The sequence below is a fragment of the Diaphorina citri genome, unplaced genomic scaffold (assembly GCF_000475195.1).
Source record: "Diaphorina citri unplaced genomic scaffold, Diaci psyllid genome assembly version 1.1 scaffold416, whole genome shotgun sequence".
NCBI classification, from domain to species: domain Eukaryota; kingdom Metazoa; phylum Arthropoda; class Insecta; order Hemiptera; family Psyllidae; genus Diaphorina; species Diaphorina citri.
In genome coordinates, this window is record NW_007377851.1 from 157,132 (window position 1) to 171,386 (window position 14,255).

General features: G+C 37.7%; 2 protein-coding genes across 4 annotated transcripts in view; one reads left to right on the top strand and one right to left on the bottom strand.

Annotated features, from left to right (window-relative positions):
• Positions 1–430: 430 nt before the first annotated feature.
• Positions 431–10,594, bottom strand: LOC113467153 (mitochondrial proton/calcium exchanger protein-like; the record flags this gene model as incomplete). The annotated part of the gene is given in 2 exon segments (XM_026823183.1): positions 431–670; positions 10,038–10,594. Coding segments are annotated over 2 exon segments (767 nt in total), but the record flags the coding sequence as incomplete, so codon positions are not given.
• LOC103508614 (notchless protein homolog 1) overlaps positions 4,541–14,255 on the top strand; it is a 19,440-nt gene continuing 9,725 nt past the window's right edge. The window contains exons 1-6 of one of the 3 annotated variants that reach the window (XM_026823179.1): positions 4,541–4,683; positions 5,231–5,386; positions 5,587–5,884; positions 6,814–7,006; positions 8,295–8,436; positions 9,243–9,399. In XM_026823179.1, the coding sequence (XP_026678980.1) occupies positions 5,237–5,386; positions 5,587–5,884; positions 6,814–7,006; positions 8,295–8,436; positions 9,243–9,399 (940 nt within the window). In that variant the 5' untranslated portion in view covers positions 4,541–4,683; positions 5,231–5,236. Of the gene's footprint in view, positions 4,684–5,230; positions 5,387–5,586; positions 5,885–6,151; positions 6,450–6,813; positions 7,007–8,294; positions 8,437–9,242; positions 9,400–14,255 lie in introns of all 3 variants that reach the window. The other 2 variants (XM_026823178.1, XM_026823177.1) reach the window with 2 other exon arrangements.

Consider the following 14,255-nt stretch of genomic DNA (forward strand, 5'->3'; position numbering starts at 1 on the left):
CTAACCAAACTTTCGAGAAGCAAAAGGTTGTCCATTACCAACACAACGGATTTTGCCAATGTGCTGGGTACTTACTTTACTTTACCCATAGGAATTTGCTTTTTTGTTTGTTTTTTTTTTTTTTTTTTTTTTTTTTTTTTTTTTTTTTTTTTTTTTTTTTTGTTTGTTTGTTTTTTTTTTCAGCTAAATTCCCTTTAGGAGGGATGAGCTATTCATTTCTTGGCAAAATCACAACTTTGAGTAACGGTTGTGTCATTTACAGCAAGTACCTAAATGCACGGGTGTAAGTATTAAGTTCATCTGTTGCATACAAAACTCACTTTTTCTTTGGCCGTAGCAAATTGGGACGGGAGCATGCCGGGGAAAAACTTAATGAATACTGGTAACAGAAGTTCCATGAAAGGTAGGATGAGCTATTATTCATTTCTCGACAAAATCACAACTTTGAGTAACGGTTGTGTCATTTACAGCAAGTACCTAAATGCACGGGTGTATGTATTAAGTATCTGTTGCATACAAAACTTACTTTTTCTTTGGCCGTAGCAAATTGGGACGGGAGCATGCCGGGGAAAAACTTAATGAATACTGGTAACAGAAGTTCCATGAAAGGTACAATGATGAACACCGAAAATGGAATGAGCCGAAATATGTCACCTGTCGTTCGAACCAACTGGAAAAAAAGAAAAGAATGTAAAGGGTGTCCCAATAAGAACGCAAGATTTGAAAGGGTCATAGCTTTGTTGTGCGTTGTTTTATCTTGTCCAATCTTTGACAGATCGATTGTAAACGTATCAAAATTAGTCATCATATTTTTAGCGTTTCTCTAATATTTTCATGTCTTACTCTAGGTGGGCCTAGAACAGCACCGGTTTTTCGCTAAGTTCGTATGAATATCACTCACCAAATTGTGTTCCCGTCGTGTCAGCTGTTTACCGTTGAGTATTCGCCACACAAGTCCAATGGACAGCTTTGTTCACTCATTCATATTACCTACGTTCACACGTATATGAATAATTTATCATTTATCAGACATTTAGGATTTTCAAAAAGAAAATTTCAAATATTAAAAGAAAGAGTTTCTTTCACATCCTCATATGAGAAAATAATAAGGATTATTTTGATAATGAAATAATTTCAACTTTAGCACAGGCATCCCTGTTCTCAATCTAAAAAGAATAAAAAATAAGTAAAATAAACTTTTGTGAATAAAAACTTGGTACTTGTGCAGAAGTCACGTCCGTGGAATATTGCTACCAAAGGAACTGGCACAAACGAGAAGTGACCAGTGTTATTATAGGGTTAGGTTGCATACAAAAAGGAGCTTTTCTTTTCCACAGATGTGACTTCTGCATAATTAAGTACCAAAAACTCTTTAGAGAGGGGAACGAATTCAAAGATGTTAGACAATAGATTCACCCTTTTCCCAAAAGGAGCTACTTGCTGAAGGAGAGCATTTTAATCAGGTTGGTAATAACCTAGTGGGCAAATATTCAAACACATACTTATAAGAACAAACTAATTGAAAAGTTCTTGATATTCTTCACTCATTCAAGTAGGTCTTCACTCATTCAAGTGTCCTGCCTCGGTAGCGTAGTGGTCAAGACGCTCGCCTGGTAAACAGGAGGGCATGGGTTCGATCCCAGCCGAGGCATGGAATTTTATCCTTACACGTGAATAGGTATTGAAGAACGACATTTAAAATCGTGTGAGAGTCTGGTAGGAAGTTTTTACCTGCGTGCAAAAAATCGCAAAAAATAAATTCAAACCGTTAAAGATCCGTTCCCACTTGTCGTGAGTTTCATCCGATTTTTTCCCGAATGTCCTGTCCTGTAGGGAATGTAATTCAAATGAGAGTGTTCCCACTACACACGACACAATTTTTTTCTCCGAACGGCACAAAATGTCCTTGTAGGCAATGCAATTTAAATGGGAGTGTTCCCAATACACACGACACGATTTTTTCCCGGACGACAAGTAGGGTTTTTCCCGAACGACGGGCCTCAATACAAAAAGCTTTTCTTCATTCTCTCACCTTTTCATAAAATTCGGAAAACTCTTTGGCAGATTCAGATGATCGGCCTTTACCAGCTACTCCCATATTGTCGAGGGTTTTCTGCAGAAACTTGGCCATTTCCAGCTTCACTTTCAACGACTGCTTCATTTTGTCTTCCTGTAAAAAAATTCGGACCGAGAATAAAAAACAAGTAAAATGAACTTTTGTGATTAAAAACTCTTTACTTAGATAGGGGAATGAATTCAAAGATGTTAGACAATAAAAAGGAGCTACTTGCTGAAGGAGAGCATTTTAATCAGGTTGGTAATATGGTAATAACCTAGTGGGCAAATATTCAAACACATAATTATAAGAACAAACCAATGGAAAAGTTCTCAATATTCTTTGCTCATTCAAGTAGGTCTATCTTTACCATACCCTACCCTATGGCAAATAATCATGAATACCATGATGCAAATAGAGTACCTACTTAATAACCATTTTTTTAGTTCTTCATTTTAGTAATTATGTATGTAGAGTCTGTCATAGAGTGATAAGAAGTCTCCACTATGAGCCAGGAAATTTCCAGCTGTAGCTACTTGCTGTACTGTCACTCTTCCCAAACATTGTAGGTATTTTCTTATCCCATTACCGAGGGTTTTTTAAAATTGGCTAGCTGCATTAAGTAGGTCATAAGAGTGCTGTATAGGTATTTTGCGACTGGCGAACATACTGGCAATCTTTCTTACGAAACCTATAATTACCGGTTCGTGCCTGAGGGGATCATACCATGTTGAGGCACTTCTATGACCTAGGTTGGTGTAGATTCTAGATGTAGGTACCTAGCTACAACTTACATTTTAGGAACGTCGCGTTTCTCAGGAAGAAGGATCTGTTGATTTTCACAAGGGGATACATGTTCGTTAGAGTATATCACAGTTTAATTTTCAATTAGGTCTATCTTTACCATACCCTACCCTATGGCAAATAATCATGAATACCATGATGCAAATAGAGTACTTAATAACCATTTTTTTAGTTCTTCATTTCAGTAATTACGTATGTAGAGTCTGTCATAGAGTGATAAGTTTTAAGTCTCCACTATGAGCCAGGAAATTTCCAGCTGTAGGTATTTTCTTATCCCATTACCGAGGGTTTTTTAAAATTGGCTAGCTGTATTAAGTAGGTCATAAGAGTGCTGTATAGGTATTTCGCGACTGGCGAACATACTGGCAATCTTTCTTACGAAACCTATAATTACCGGTTCGTGCCTGATGGGATCATACCATGTTGAGGCACTTCTATGACCTAGGTTGGTGTAGATTCTAGATGTAGGTACCTAGCTAAAACTTACATTTTAGGAACGTCGCGTTTCTCAGGAAGAGGGATCTGTTGATTTTCGCAAGGGGATACATGTTCGTTAGAGTATATCACAGTTTAATTTTCAACAGTTACCACAAAAGTAGGTATTTGTACAAATAAAATTAATAATCAGCGATAATAAGTTGCAACTTTTTTATCAACATTTGGAACTTTTTTGAGATAAATAAAATAGTTGTTGTTTGTCGTTAACCTTGAGGGTGTGTTTATGAACAGGGCTGAGATGAGCTCGGACGACGTGAGATAGCTGTCCCGGCGGCAATTTTTAAAATTCATTTTATTGGACCGATTGCAATACTTTCATTACTAGTATAGCTCGCTATACTGTAGTAATAGAAATTTCCAGCTTCACTTTCAAAGACTGCTTCATTTTGTCTTCCTGTAAAAAAATTTGGACCGATTGCAATACTTTCATTACTAGTATAGCTCGCTATACTGTAGTAATAGAAATTTCCAGCTTCACTTTCAAAGACTGCTTCATTTTGTCTTCCTGTAAAAAAATTCGGACCGATTGCAATACTTTCATTGCTACTATAGCTCGCTATACTGTAGTAATAGAAAGTAAAAAGGAAATAATGAAGGAAATGTAATATGTATTGTGAAGTTAATTTCACATGCTTCTCATTCCCTCTGTGAGAAATTTGGAATGTCCATTTTGGAATCAATTTTTTTTACAATAATTTAATTTTTATTGGCGAGAGAGAGAGAGAGAGAGAGAGAGAGAGAGAGAGAGAGAGATTAATAATCAGCGATAATAGTTGCAACTTTTTTATCAACATTTGGAACTTTTAAATAAAAAAGTTGTTGTTTGTCGTTAACCTTGAGCGTCCAACATGAAATCAGCTGATTTTTTACTTCCTCATTATTAAGTGCTCTGCACACGACCACAAAGCCTCGGCAGGTCAAGAAACAAGTCGCCTGTTCCTCATGCTCTGATTTCTATTTATTTATTTGTTTAAATTGCTTATTTTAACTATTTTAATGACGAAATGTGTCGCTTTAAAAGCTAAAGTTTTTTGACTGCTTTTCATATTTTGCGGAATTTTATCAGCTGATTTTTGTGTAAACAAAAACGCTGATTTTTGTGTAAACAAAAACACGTGCTTTTGCTTGTTCTTGCTTGTCGCTTTTTGCAGTTTTTGCTTTTTGCTCATATGCTCATTTTCGTGATAAAAGATTAAAAGTGATAAAACTGACAAATTTTGCGAATTATCTAAATACAGGAAATAATCAGTTATCTTAATCCAGCCTTTGTGGAATATAAGAACTTGCATCTAAACTTTAAACTTGAGTATTGTCTTACCTCAACTGTAAGTAAACCCTTTTGGCTCAAAAATGAAGGACTGGGCTAAGAGCTCTTCACCAGTAAATCATTAATAATTTAGGTGTTGAGACTATTGAGAGCCCCATAAATGTAATGAAAAGCTCGCCAAATTTAGAGCCTTACAAGCCCCAAATTCTGTTGAAATTTCCACAATCACACTAGCCATAGTCCCTTAATTACAAGAGTCATTCAGAAGTACCTAGTCACATAGTCCGTTACATATTATGAACTTTAGGACTGACTCCGTAAAAAGGACCTTACAGGGTCTCCCAAGGTCCAATCAGACCCAAAATCCAGTGAGTAAATTTTCATTATGAATTGAACAATTTGGCCAAATTTAATCTAAACCAGACAAACCGTTTAAGAGTTATGGAACAAACAATCAACTTACTCCACAGCTTTCACAGAACACAAGGATCCTTAGCTTACTTACTTCTTTCACTAGCCTCTGCCAAGCATTCATGCCTAGGTATTAGGTAAGCTTACAAACAGAAAATTTAAACTAAATATTACTTGGTGCTTTCTTGTTTCAGAAGAAAATGGAAGTTGATGATGACAAAATTACCACGAAGCGTATCCTAACCAGATTCAAATCAGATGATGGAGAAGTGGCTGGTGATTTATTGGATTTACCACTCAATGTGAACACAGAACATTTGTCACTCATTGTCAACTCTTTGCTACAGCAGGTAAGTGAGACTGTGTAGCAAGTTTTAAAATTATTTGACTAGCTTGTGTAACACAGTAGTAGATAAAGTTTTTTTTTATCACTTTAAAATGTTAGAAAAAAAGGTGATAAGTAGGCATAGGTAGAGGACAACTTTTTGAATACTTGTGCACTATTTTCATACCTAACATGTCTTCTGATTCAGCTTTCTTCTGTTTCTAGGATGAGGGAACTCCATACTTGTTTTATGTCAATGAAACCGAGATCACCAAGACTTTGGCCGATGTTCTCCCTCTGGATACACTCAACACTGAGGAAGTTGTTGACATTGTGTATCAGAAACAAGCAGTGTTCCAAGTGAGGCCTGTAACACGATGCACAAGCTCCATGCCGGGGCATGCTGAGGCTGTTATATCTGTCAAGTTTAGTCCCAATGGAAGATCTCTAGCATCGGGATCTGGAGATACAACTGTACGATTCTGGGATGTCACCACACAAACTCCTCTGTTCAAGTGTGAAGGTGGGTGTTGGAAAAGGCAATTTTCCCACTTTTTTTTTTTTAAGCAAATTATTGAAATTCTCAAAATGTAAAGAATAAAATTTTATTCTTTGGCTGAGAACCCATGACCTACCAAACAAAGGCTTGATCCCAAAGCAGACATTGTGATCAGCAAAGCAGACATTGTGATCTAGCAACCTATATCTTAAGCTGTGACCCTAATCTCCCCTTGTTGCTGCAACTGACACAATTCAGTCTTTTTTTTTTAAGCTTGTCTTCTTTTTCCAGGATGAAGGAACTCCATACTTGTTTTACGTCAATGAAACCGAGATCACAAAGACTTTGGCTGATGTTCTCCCACTGGATACACTCAACACTGAGGAAGTCGTTGACATTGTGTATCAGAAACAAGCCGTGTTCCAAGTGCGACCGGTGACACGATGCACAAGTTCCATGCCAGGGCATGCTGAGGCTGTTATATCCGTCAAGTTTAGTCCCAATGGAAGATCTCTAGCATCGGGATCTGGAGATACAACTGTACGATTCTGGGATGTCACCACACAAACTCCTCTGTTCAAGTGTGAAGGTGGGTGTTGGAAAAGGCAATTTTCCCACTTTTTTTTTTTTAAGCAAATTATTGAAATTCTCAAAATGTAAAGAATAAAATTTTATTCTTTGGCTGAGAACCCATGACCTACCAAACAAAGGCTTGATCCCAAAGCAGACATTGTGATCAGCAAAGCAGACATTGTGATCTAGCAACCTATATCTTAAGCTGTGACCCTAATCTCCCCTTGTTGCTGCAACTGACACAATTCAGTCTTTTTTTTTTATATACCTATTCCAAGAATTTCTGATGAAATCTAGTCCTAGAAAAAGTCTCTCCAAGAACCATGTTTTCAAACTATTACTGACACATTAATTACAAACATTCCCTTTTGTCACCACAGGTCACAAACATTGGGTCCTCTGCATTGCTTGGTCCCCTGATAGCAAACAACTGGTGTCTGGCTGTAAGAACGGAGTTATTCATGCTTGGGATAGCAGTACGGGGAAACAAATAGGGCAACCTATGCGAGGACATAAACAGTGGATTACCGCCTTGTCCTGGGAACCTTTTCATTTGAATCATCAATGTAGAAGGTACATACATATGTGTTATGTGTTGTTGTGAAACTTAATAAAAGGCTATAAGTTTTTATTTTTTATCTTTTTTTTTTTAGATGTTTGAGGGAACTGTACGAACAAATGTCTTACTGCCCTGAAGTTGAAGAGAGAATGAGGACAGGATAGGAAAAAACTAGCCATTCAGAAAGCAAACCTTACCATTTGAATCATCAATGTAGAAGGTACATACATATGTGTTATATGTTGTTGTGAAACTTGGTAAAAGGCTATAAGTTTTTTTTTTTTATTATTTTTTAGAGGTTTGAGGGAACTGTACAAACAAATGTCTTACTGCCCTGAAGTTAAAGAGAGAATGAGGACAGGATAGGAAAAAACTAGCCATTCAGAAAGCAAACCTTATCTGCCCAGCCTGGTTAGCTTAGTTGGTAGTGCGTCTGCCTTGTAAGCGCTCGGCCGCGGGTTCGATTCCCGCCCGGGGCGGATTTTATCCTGACAAACCTTATCTGTTTAGGGTCAAGTTTTCTCTGGGCGGAAATTGTACCTGGACCTCAGTGCTTATAAGGTAGGCATGCTCCAGGCTAACTAGGCTACCCCCAAGGTAACTAGGCTGGTTGGATTATACTTATATCTAACCAGAAAGTCAGTATATTTTGTTCAAACTCCATCAGAAAAAATGGCCAATAGAGAAAACTCTGGCAGAAAAAAGGTCTAGAGAGAAACAATCAATAATTTATTTAAATAAAATAAAAAAATTGATGAGTTGCCCAGTGTCTAGGTTGCCATATGACACACCATACTACTCAAACAGACATGTCACATTAAAATTAAATTGAAAAGATCTAAAATTCGTTTCCCCCAGGTTTGCAAGCAGTGGTAAGGACGGAGCTATTCGTATCTGGGATGTGATTCTCAGTCAGTGTGTGCGAGTGCAAACCTTATCTGTTTAGGGTCAAGTTTTCCCTGGGCGGAAATTGTACCTGGACCTCAGTGCTTGTAAGGTAGGCATGCTCCAGGCAAACTAGGCTACCCCCAAGGTAACTAGTCTGGTTGGATTATACTTATATCTAACCAGAAAGTCAGTATATTTTGTTCAAACTCCGTCAGAAAAAATGGCCAATAGAGAAAACTTTGGCAGAAAAAAAGGTCTAGAGAGAAACAATCAATAATTTATTTAAATAAAATAAAAAAAAAATTGATGAGTTGCCCAGTGTCTGGGTTGCCATATGACACAGCATACTACTCAAACAGACATGTCACATTAAAATTAAATTGAAAAGATTTAAGTAAAATTCGTTTCCCCCAGGTTTGCAAGCAGTGGTAAGGACGGAGCTATTCGTATCTGGGATGTGATTCTCAGTCAGTGTGTGCGAGTTCTCACGTCACATACTCGAAGTGTTACATGTATAAGATGGGGAGGCAGTGGCCTTATCTATTCTGCATCACAGGTTGGTAAGATATCTAATCTAATGGAAAATTTTCTTTTTCTGAGCTTCATTTTGTGTTCTGTTCTGAGTTCTGAAAAAGAACATATTTTTCAAGAGGTTTTCTAGAGGGAACGTTAACGGCTAAGGTATTATTGTATCCAAAGTGAAGAGAGGATAGGAGAAAACCAGCTGTTTCGAGAACGAACCTTAGGTATCTGTTCAAGATAAAATCCGCCCTGGCGGGAATCGAATCGCTTAGAAGGTGGGTGTGTCACCCTTCAAGCTAGCTAATTGTTAATTTTGCCATAACTCTTGACTTTGTTATAACAGCAGAGGACAGGAAATTTTCTCAACTCTAGGCCTGGGGTCATTTTCAAAGTGCTTTTACAGCTGGATTAAAAAACAAAACTGTCCATCTATGTTGTTCTCAGGACAGGACCATCAAAGTGTGGAGAGCAAGTGATGGAGTGATGTGCAGGACTCTAGAAGGCCAGAACATACTTTTCAAGAGGTTTGCTAGAGGGAACTTTAACTGCTAAGGTATTATTGTCTCCAAAGTGAAGAGAGGATAGGAGAAAGCCAGCCGTTTCGAGAACGAACCATATCTGTTCAAGATAAAATCCGCCTTGGCGGGAATCGAATCGCTTAGAAGGTAGGTGTGTCACCCTTCAAGCTAGCTAATTGTTAATTTTGCCATAACTCTTGACTTTGTTATAACTTATAACAGCACAGGACAGGAATTTTCTCAACTCTAGGCCTGGGGTCATTTTCAAAGTGCTTTTAGGGCTGGATTAAAAAATAAAACTGTCCATCTATGTTGTTCTCAGGACAGGACCATCAAAGTGTGGAGAGCAAGTGATGGAGTGATGTGCAGGACTCTAGAAGGCCATGCACATTGGGTGAACACATTGGCACTGAGTACAGACTATTTGATGCGAGTAGAGGCGACATCTACAGGTGGATTCAAATATGATCCAGCTAATCGTGAGTCCACTTTTACACTTTCATGATTTATTTGTGGTGAAGTTGAGAGCTTCTTCACAATTTTTGTGGGTATCACAGCATTACTGAGAGCCTCTATGACTATTTCCTATATTTTTTTTTTTTACTCTGGCATTCCCGCCACTGGTCGCTACTCTGGTGGATTCAAATATGATCCAGCTAATCGTGAGTCCACTTTTACACTTTCATCATGATTTATTTGTGGTGAAGTTGAGATCTTCTTCACAATTTTTTGGATATCACAGCATTACTGAGAGCCTCTATTACTATTCCCTATATTTTTTACTTTCTATTATTTCTTTTTACTCTGGCATTCCCGCCCTGAGAGCTTCTTCGCAATTTTTATGGATATCACAGCATTACTGAGAGCCTCTATTACTATTCCCTATATTTTTTACTTTCTATTATTTCTTTTTACTCTGGCATTCCCGCCCTAGGTGGGCCTAGAACAGCACCGGTTTTTTGCTAAGCTCGTATGAATATCACTCACCAAATTGTGTTCCCGTCGTGTCAGCTGTTTACCGTTGAGTATTCGCCACACAAGTCCAATGGACAGCTTTACTCTAGGTGGGCCTAGAACAGCACCGGTTCTTTGCTAAGCTCGTATAAATATCACTCACCAAATTGTGTTCCCGTCGTGTCAGCTGTTTACCGTTGAGTATTCGCCACACAAGTCCAATGGACAGCTTAATATCCAACCCCAACAGTCGGAACCCATGATAATAGTGCAACACCTCCGCCCAGATCTTTTCCCGAAGTGATTTCTTGGCCACAACCTCAGCCGGTTTAGCGGGCTCGACTGCCCCCTCCGCGGGAACAATGGGGGTCGCTTTCAAAGGGGTACTTTGAGGGAGGGGAGCTGCAGCACTACCCGTCGGGACATCGTTCTTCTTCTTCTCCTTGGCTTTCTCTTTGAGCGCCTGAACGGTTTCTTCGATTTTTGACGAGGGTTTGAGAGGTTCGTCATATCGTAGGCGTGATGTCACGTGGAGATTTCGTACGGGATTGTGAGACGTCACGCTTATACTTCGTGAGTAGTAGCGGGCTATACACGGTGCGCGATATTGAGAGTGGACTAGACACGACGTGCTCGGAGTGTAAGGACGGGAGAGTTTGTACAAAGGGGAGGAAGCTGTGTGCATCCCAGTCTGGAGATGACAGCGACAGCATTTGTGATCTGTGGAGGAGAGGAAACAAAAATGAACATTATGTTATTTGAGCAATTACGTAGAGGCTAAATCGCCTAGAGTGCCGTGGCGGGGCAGCCTTGGCCTAGGCTTTATAAAGTTACTGTAATAAATTATAAATTACATCATGCACAATAGGTCAGTAAGGTGGTATAATCAACAGTCCAACTCTACCCTTTACAAGGGTGGTAACACAATAAGAAATTAGGTGGTGACTACCTATGAAGATTATTAGAAAAAAAGAGAATTTTTCAATCAACCAACAACAGGTACTTAGGTATGTAGGTTGTAGCATTATAGGTAACAGTAGGTAACTGGTAACACCTACAAGTATATAGGTAGGTACAAACTGGAATTTTACTCAACACTAGTTATGGAACAAACAATGAACTTACTCCACAGCTTTCACAGAACACAAGGATCCTTAGCTTACTTCTTTCACTAGCCTCTGCCAAGCATTCATGCCTAGGTATTAGGTAAGCTTACAAACAAAATTTAAACTAAATTTTACTTGTTGCTCTCTCATTTCAGAAGAAAATGGAAGTTGACAATGATGACAAGATTACCACAAAGCGTATCCTAACCAGATTCAAATCAGATGATGGAGAGGTGGCTGGAGATTTATTGGATTTACCACTCAATGTGAACACGGAACATTTGTCACTCATTGTCAACTCTTTGTTACAGCAGGTGAGAGTGTATAGCAGGTCTTCGTGTAGTCTATGTAACAATAGCAAGGTTTTATATCACCTTTAGATGTTTCCTTTCAGCAGACCATTGTAAATATTTTGTCATAAGTAGAAAATAAAAAATAATCAGACCAAGTACCTACACCTACCTGTAGGTAACCTCTTGTTTCTTCAGAGTGCAAAAAAAAAAAAAAAAAAAAAGGGTAAGAACATTTGTCACTCATTGTCAACTCTTTGTTACAGCAGGTGAGCGTGTATAGCAGGTCTTTGTGTAGTCTATGTAACAATAGCAAGGTTTTATATCACCTTAAGATGTTTTCTTTCAGCAGACCATTGTAAATATTTTGTCATAAGTAGAAAATAAAAAAATAATCAGACCAAGTACCTACACCTACCTGTAGGTAACCTCTTGTTTCTTCAGAGTGAAAAAAAAAAAAAAAAAAAAAAGTGAAAAAAATATTTATCATACGTTATATTCATATCCAGTTGATCCGCACACAATGCATCTTGTACGACTATTCTAAACTTATCATTCACCAAACAAAATGGAGACGTGTTGTTTTTCTCATGTAGAACCCTTGTATGTTCACCCCAGAATCCATATCTACCCCGTGCAACAACATGTTCTGATATGGTAAACCTTTGTACAACACCTGATATTGAATTATCATACAAGCTTGTCAGTGGATTGCCTATGGGTGTTACGGTCCCTTTGACAAGTCCATAGGTTCTGTTGTTCTCAAGTTCATTGTATTTGTAGACCACATTTTCTCCTTTATACTTGCTTTCTTGAATGTGATTTACGTTGCACCTGTATTTATTGTACCCATATGAGCTGATTCCAAACAAGACTAGATCAACAGCTAGAAGGCCAAGTTCTCTAGCGTGTTGGGCTGCATATTCTTTGAGTAGATCCATTTTGCTTTAAGAAACACAGATAATGTTTTGTGTTGCCTGTGGGTAAATAAGGTACACTTGTTATTTTGAATAACTTGTCTGCAGCTAATGATTTTTTTTTTTTTTTTTTTTTTTTTTTTTTGAGCAAATTGAAACAATCACAAATATTTTCAATTGTTGGGCAAACTTATAGCCTACTTGGTCCTTTGCTCTTTTTAATAGGTACCTAGTTATAGTTTAGTGAACCACTTACCAAGTACTTACCTACCAACTAGGTATGTAGGAACTTTATCAAGCTCAGTACACAATAACCTTGAACTATTATTAGAGTGAGTTTTAGGGGTTTTTCAAGCCGGACATTTCTTTAAGAATATAATAATACAACATCAAACTGTCCTTTTCATTGGAAGGGAAAAAATAATTCACTCTGCCTAGGATAATGAATAATCTTCTTTTTCTACTCTTTTCCATATCATTTTCAAATGTTAAACTTTTCAAATTTTCGCGGGTCGAAGATTTTAATGTGGGTCAGCTGATAGGATCCGTTTACAAGATCCATGCCTCGTTTTGAAAGGATCTGCTCACATGATGCGAGTCTCGACTATTTCTTTTCCTTTTTAGTCCGTCCTTCCTTTATTATTACTAATAATAAAAGGTATAGTGGACGGACTATTGTATTCGCTTCGGTGTCGTAGTGAACCACTTACCAAGTACTTACCTACCAACTAGGTATGTAGGAATTTTATCATGCTCAGTACACAATAACCTTGAACTATTATTAGGGTGAGTTTTAGGGGTGTTAAGCCGGACATTTCTTTAATAATACAACATCAAACTGTCCTTTTCATTGAAAGGAAAAAAATAATTCACTCTGCCAACTCTGCCTAGGATAATCTTAATCTTCTTTTTCTACTCTTTTCCATATCATTTTCAAATATTGAACTTTTCAAATTTTCGCGGGTCGAAGATTTTAATGTGGGTCAGCTGATAGGATCCGTTTACAAGATCCATACCTCGTTTTAGTCGTTTTGAAAGGATCTGTTCACAAGATGCGTGTCTCGACTATTTCTTTTTAATAAGTGGAATAAGTTTTGCTTTTTACTTTATCCTTTTTTTTTTCTTTTATCACTGAAAGCAGAATTTTTGGACACTTAGGGCCGAATTATAAAATCCGATCCAAAATCCAAGATTTGCAAAGCTAAGCGAACACTTAGATTTGAACAGCTGATGGATCTCGGCTCAATGGTATTTTAAAACAAGATTGTAAAATGTAAGCCCGGCTTTATGGATAGCGCGAAGTAATCCAAGATGTAAAACACAGAGGTAATATGGAGTCTGTTGGTAGGCTGTTTGTTTACTTTTTAAATATTTTGAAGCGGTAAAATTTGAAAATATTTTCACATGGTTCATTTTTTGTGATTTTGATCAGTTCAAAGTGATTTTCTCTTGAAATTCTACTTGCTAGACTTTCAATTTACTATAATGTCTCAAAGAATGAAACAACCAAATCTTACTAATCAGGAGAAGACAAGTTTGAAGGAATGTGTGCTAAAATATGCACACCTTGTTGAAAATAAGAAAACAGATGCTGTCAGCAACAAACAAAAGAAAGAGGGCTGGGAGAAGATTGCAGCTGAAATGCGAGCTCAACCTGGGGTATTGCCAGTAAGTAACACTCTACACGTCTTTACCCCGTATGTATGAAAACTCAAGCTGAACTTGAGATGAAAAACCTTGCCAAATGTCTTCAAATTTTGTTAAATAACATGAAATTTGGCGAGATTTTCATCTCAAGTTAAGGTGAAGTTTTTATACATACTGGGGTCATTTTTTTTTTTCTACAGTCTTATGCTCGTGGATTTTACCCGGTTAGACAGTTTGATATAACATTCAACTGTTATGTAACAGAAAGTGGTGGGAGTTAAAATAATTGGATAGATGGTACGTGTCTTCACGCTTTTTGGGACCAGATCTGACACACGATACCTATAGTTCTGCTTTATTATGTCGTATTACTTTACCTGATAATACATGAATACATCCCTGAACGTTTTTTTTTTTTTTT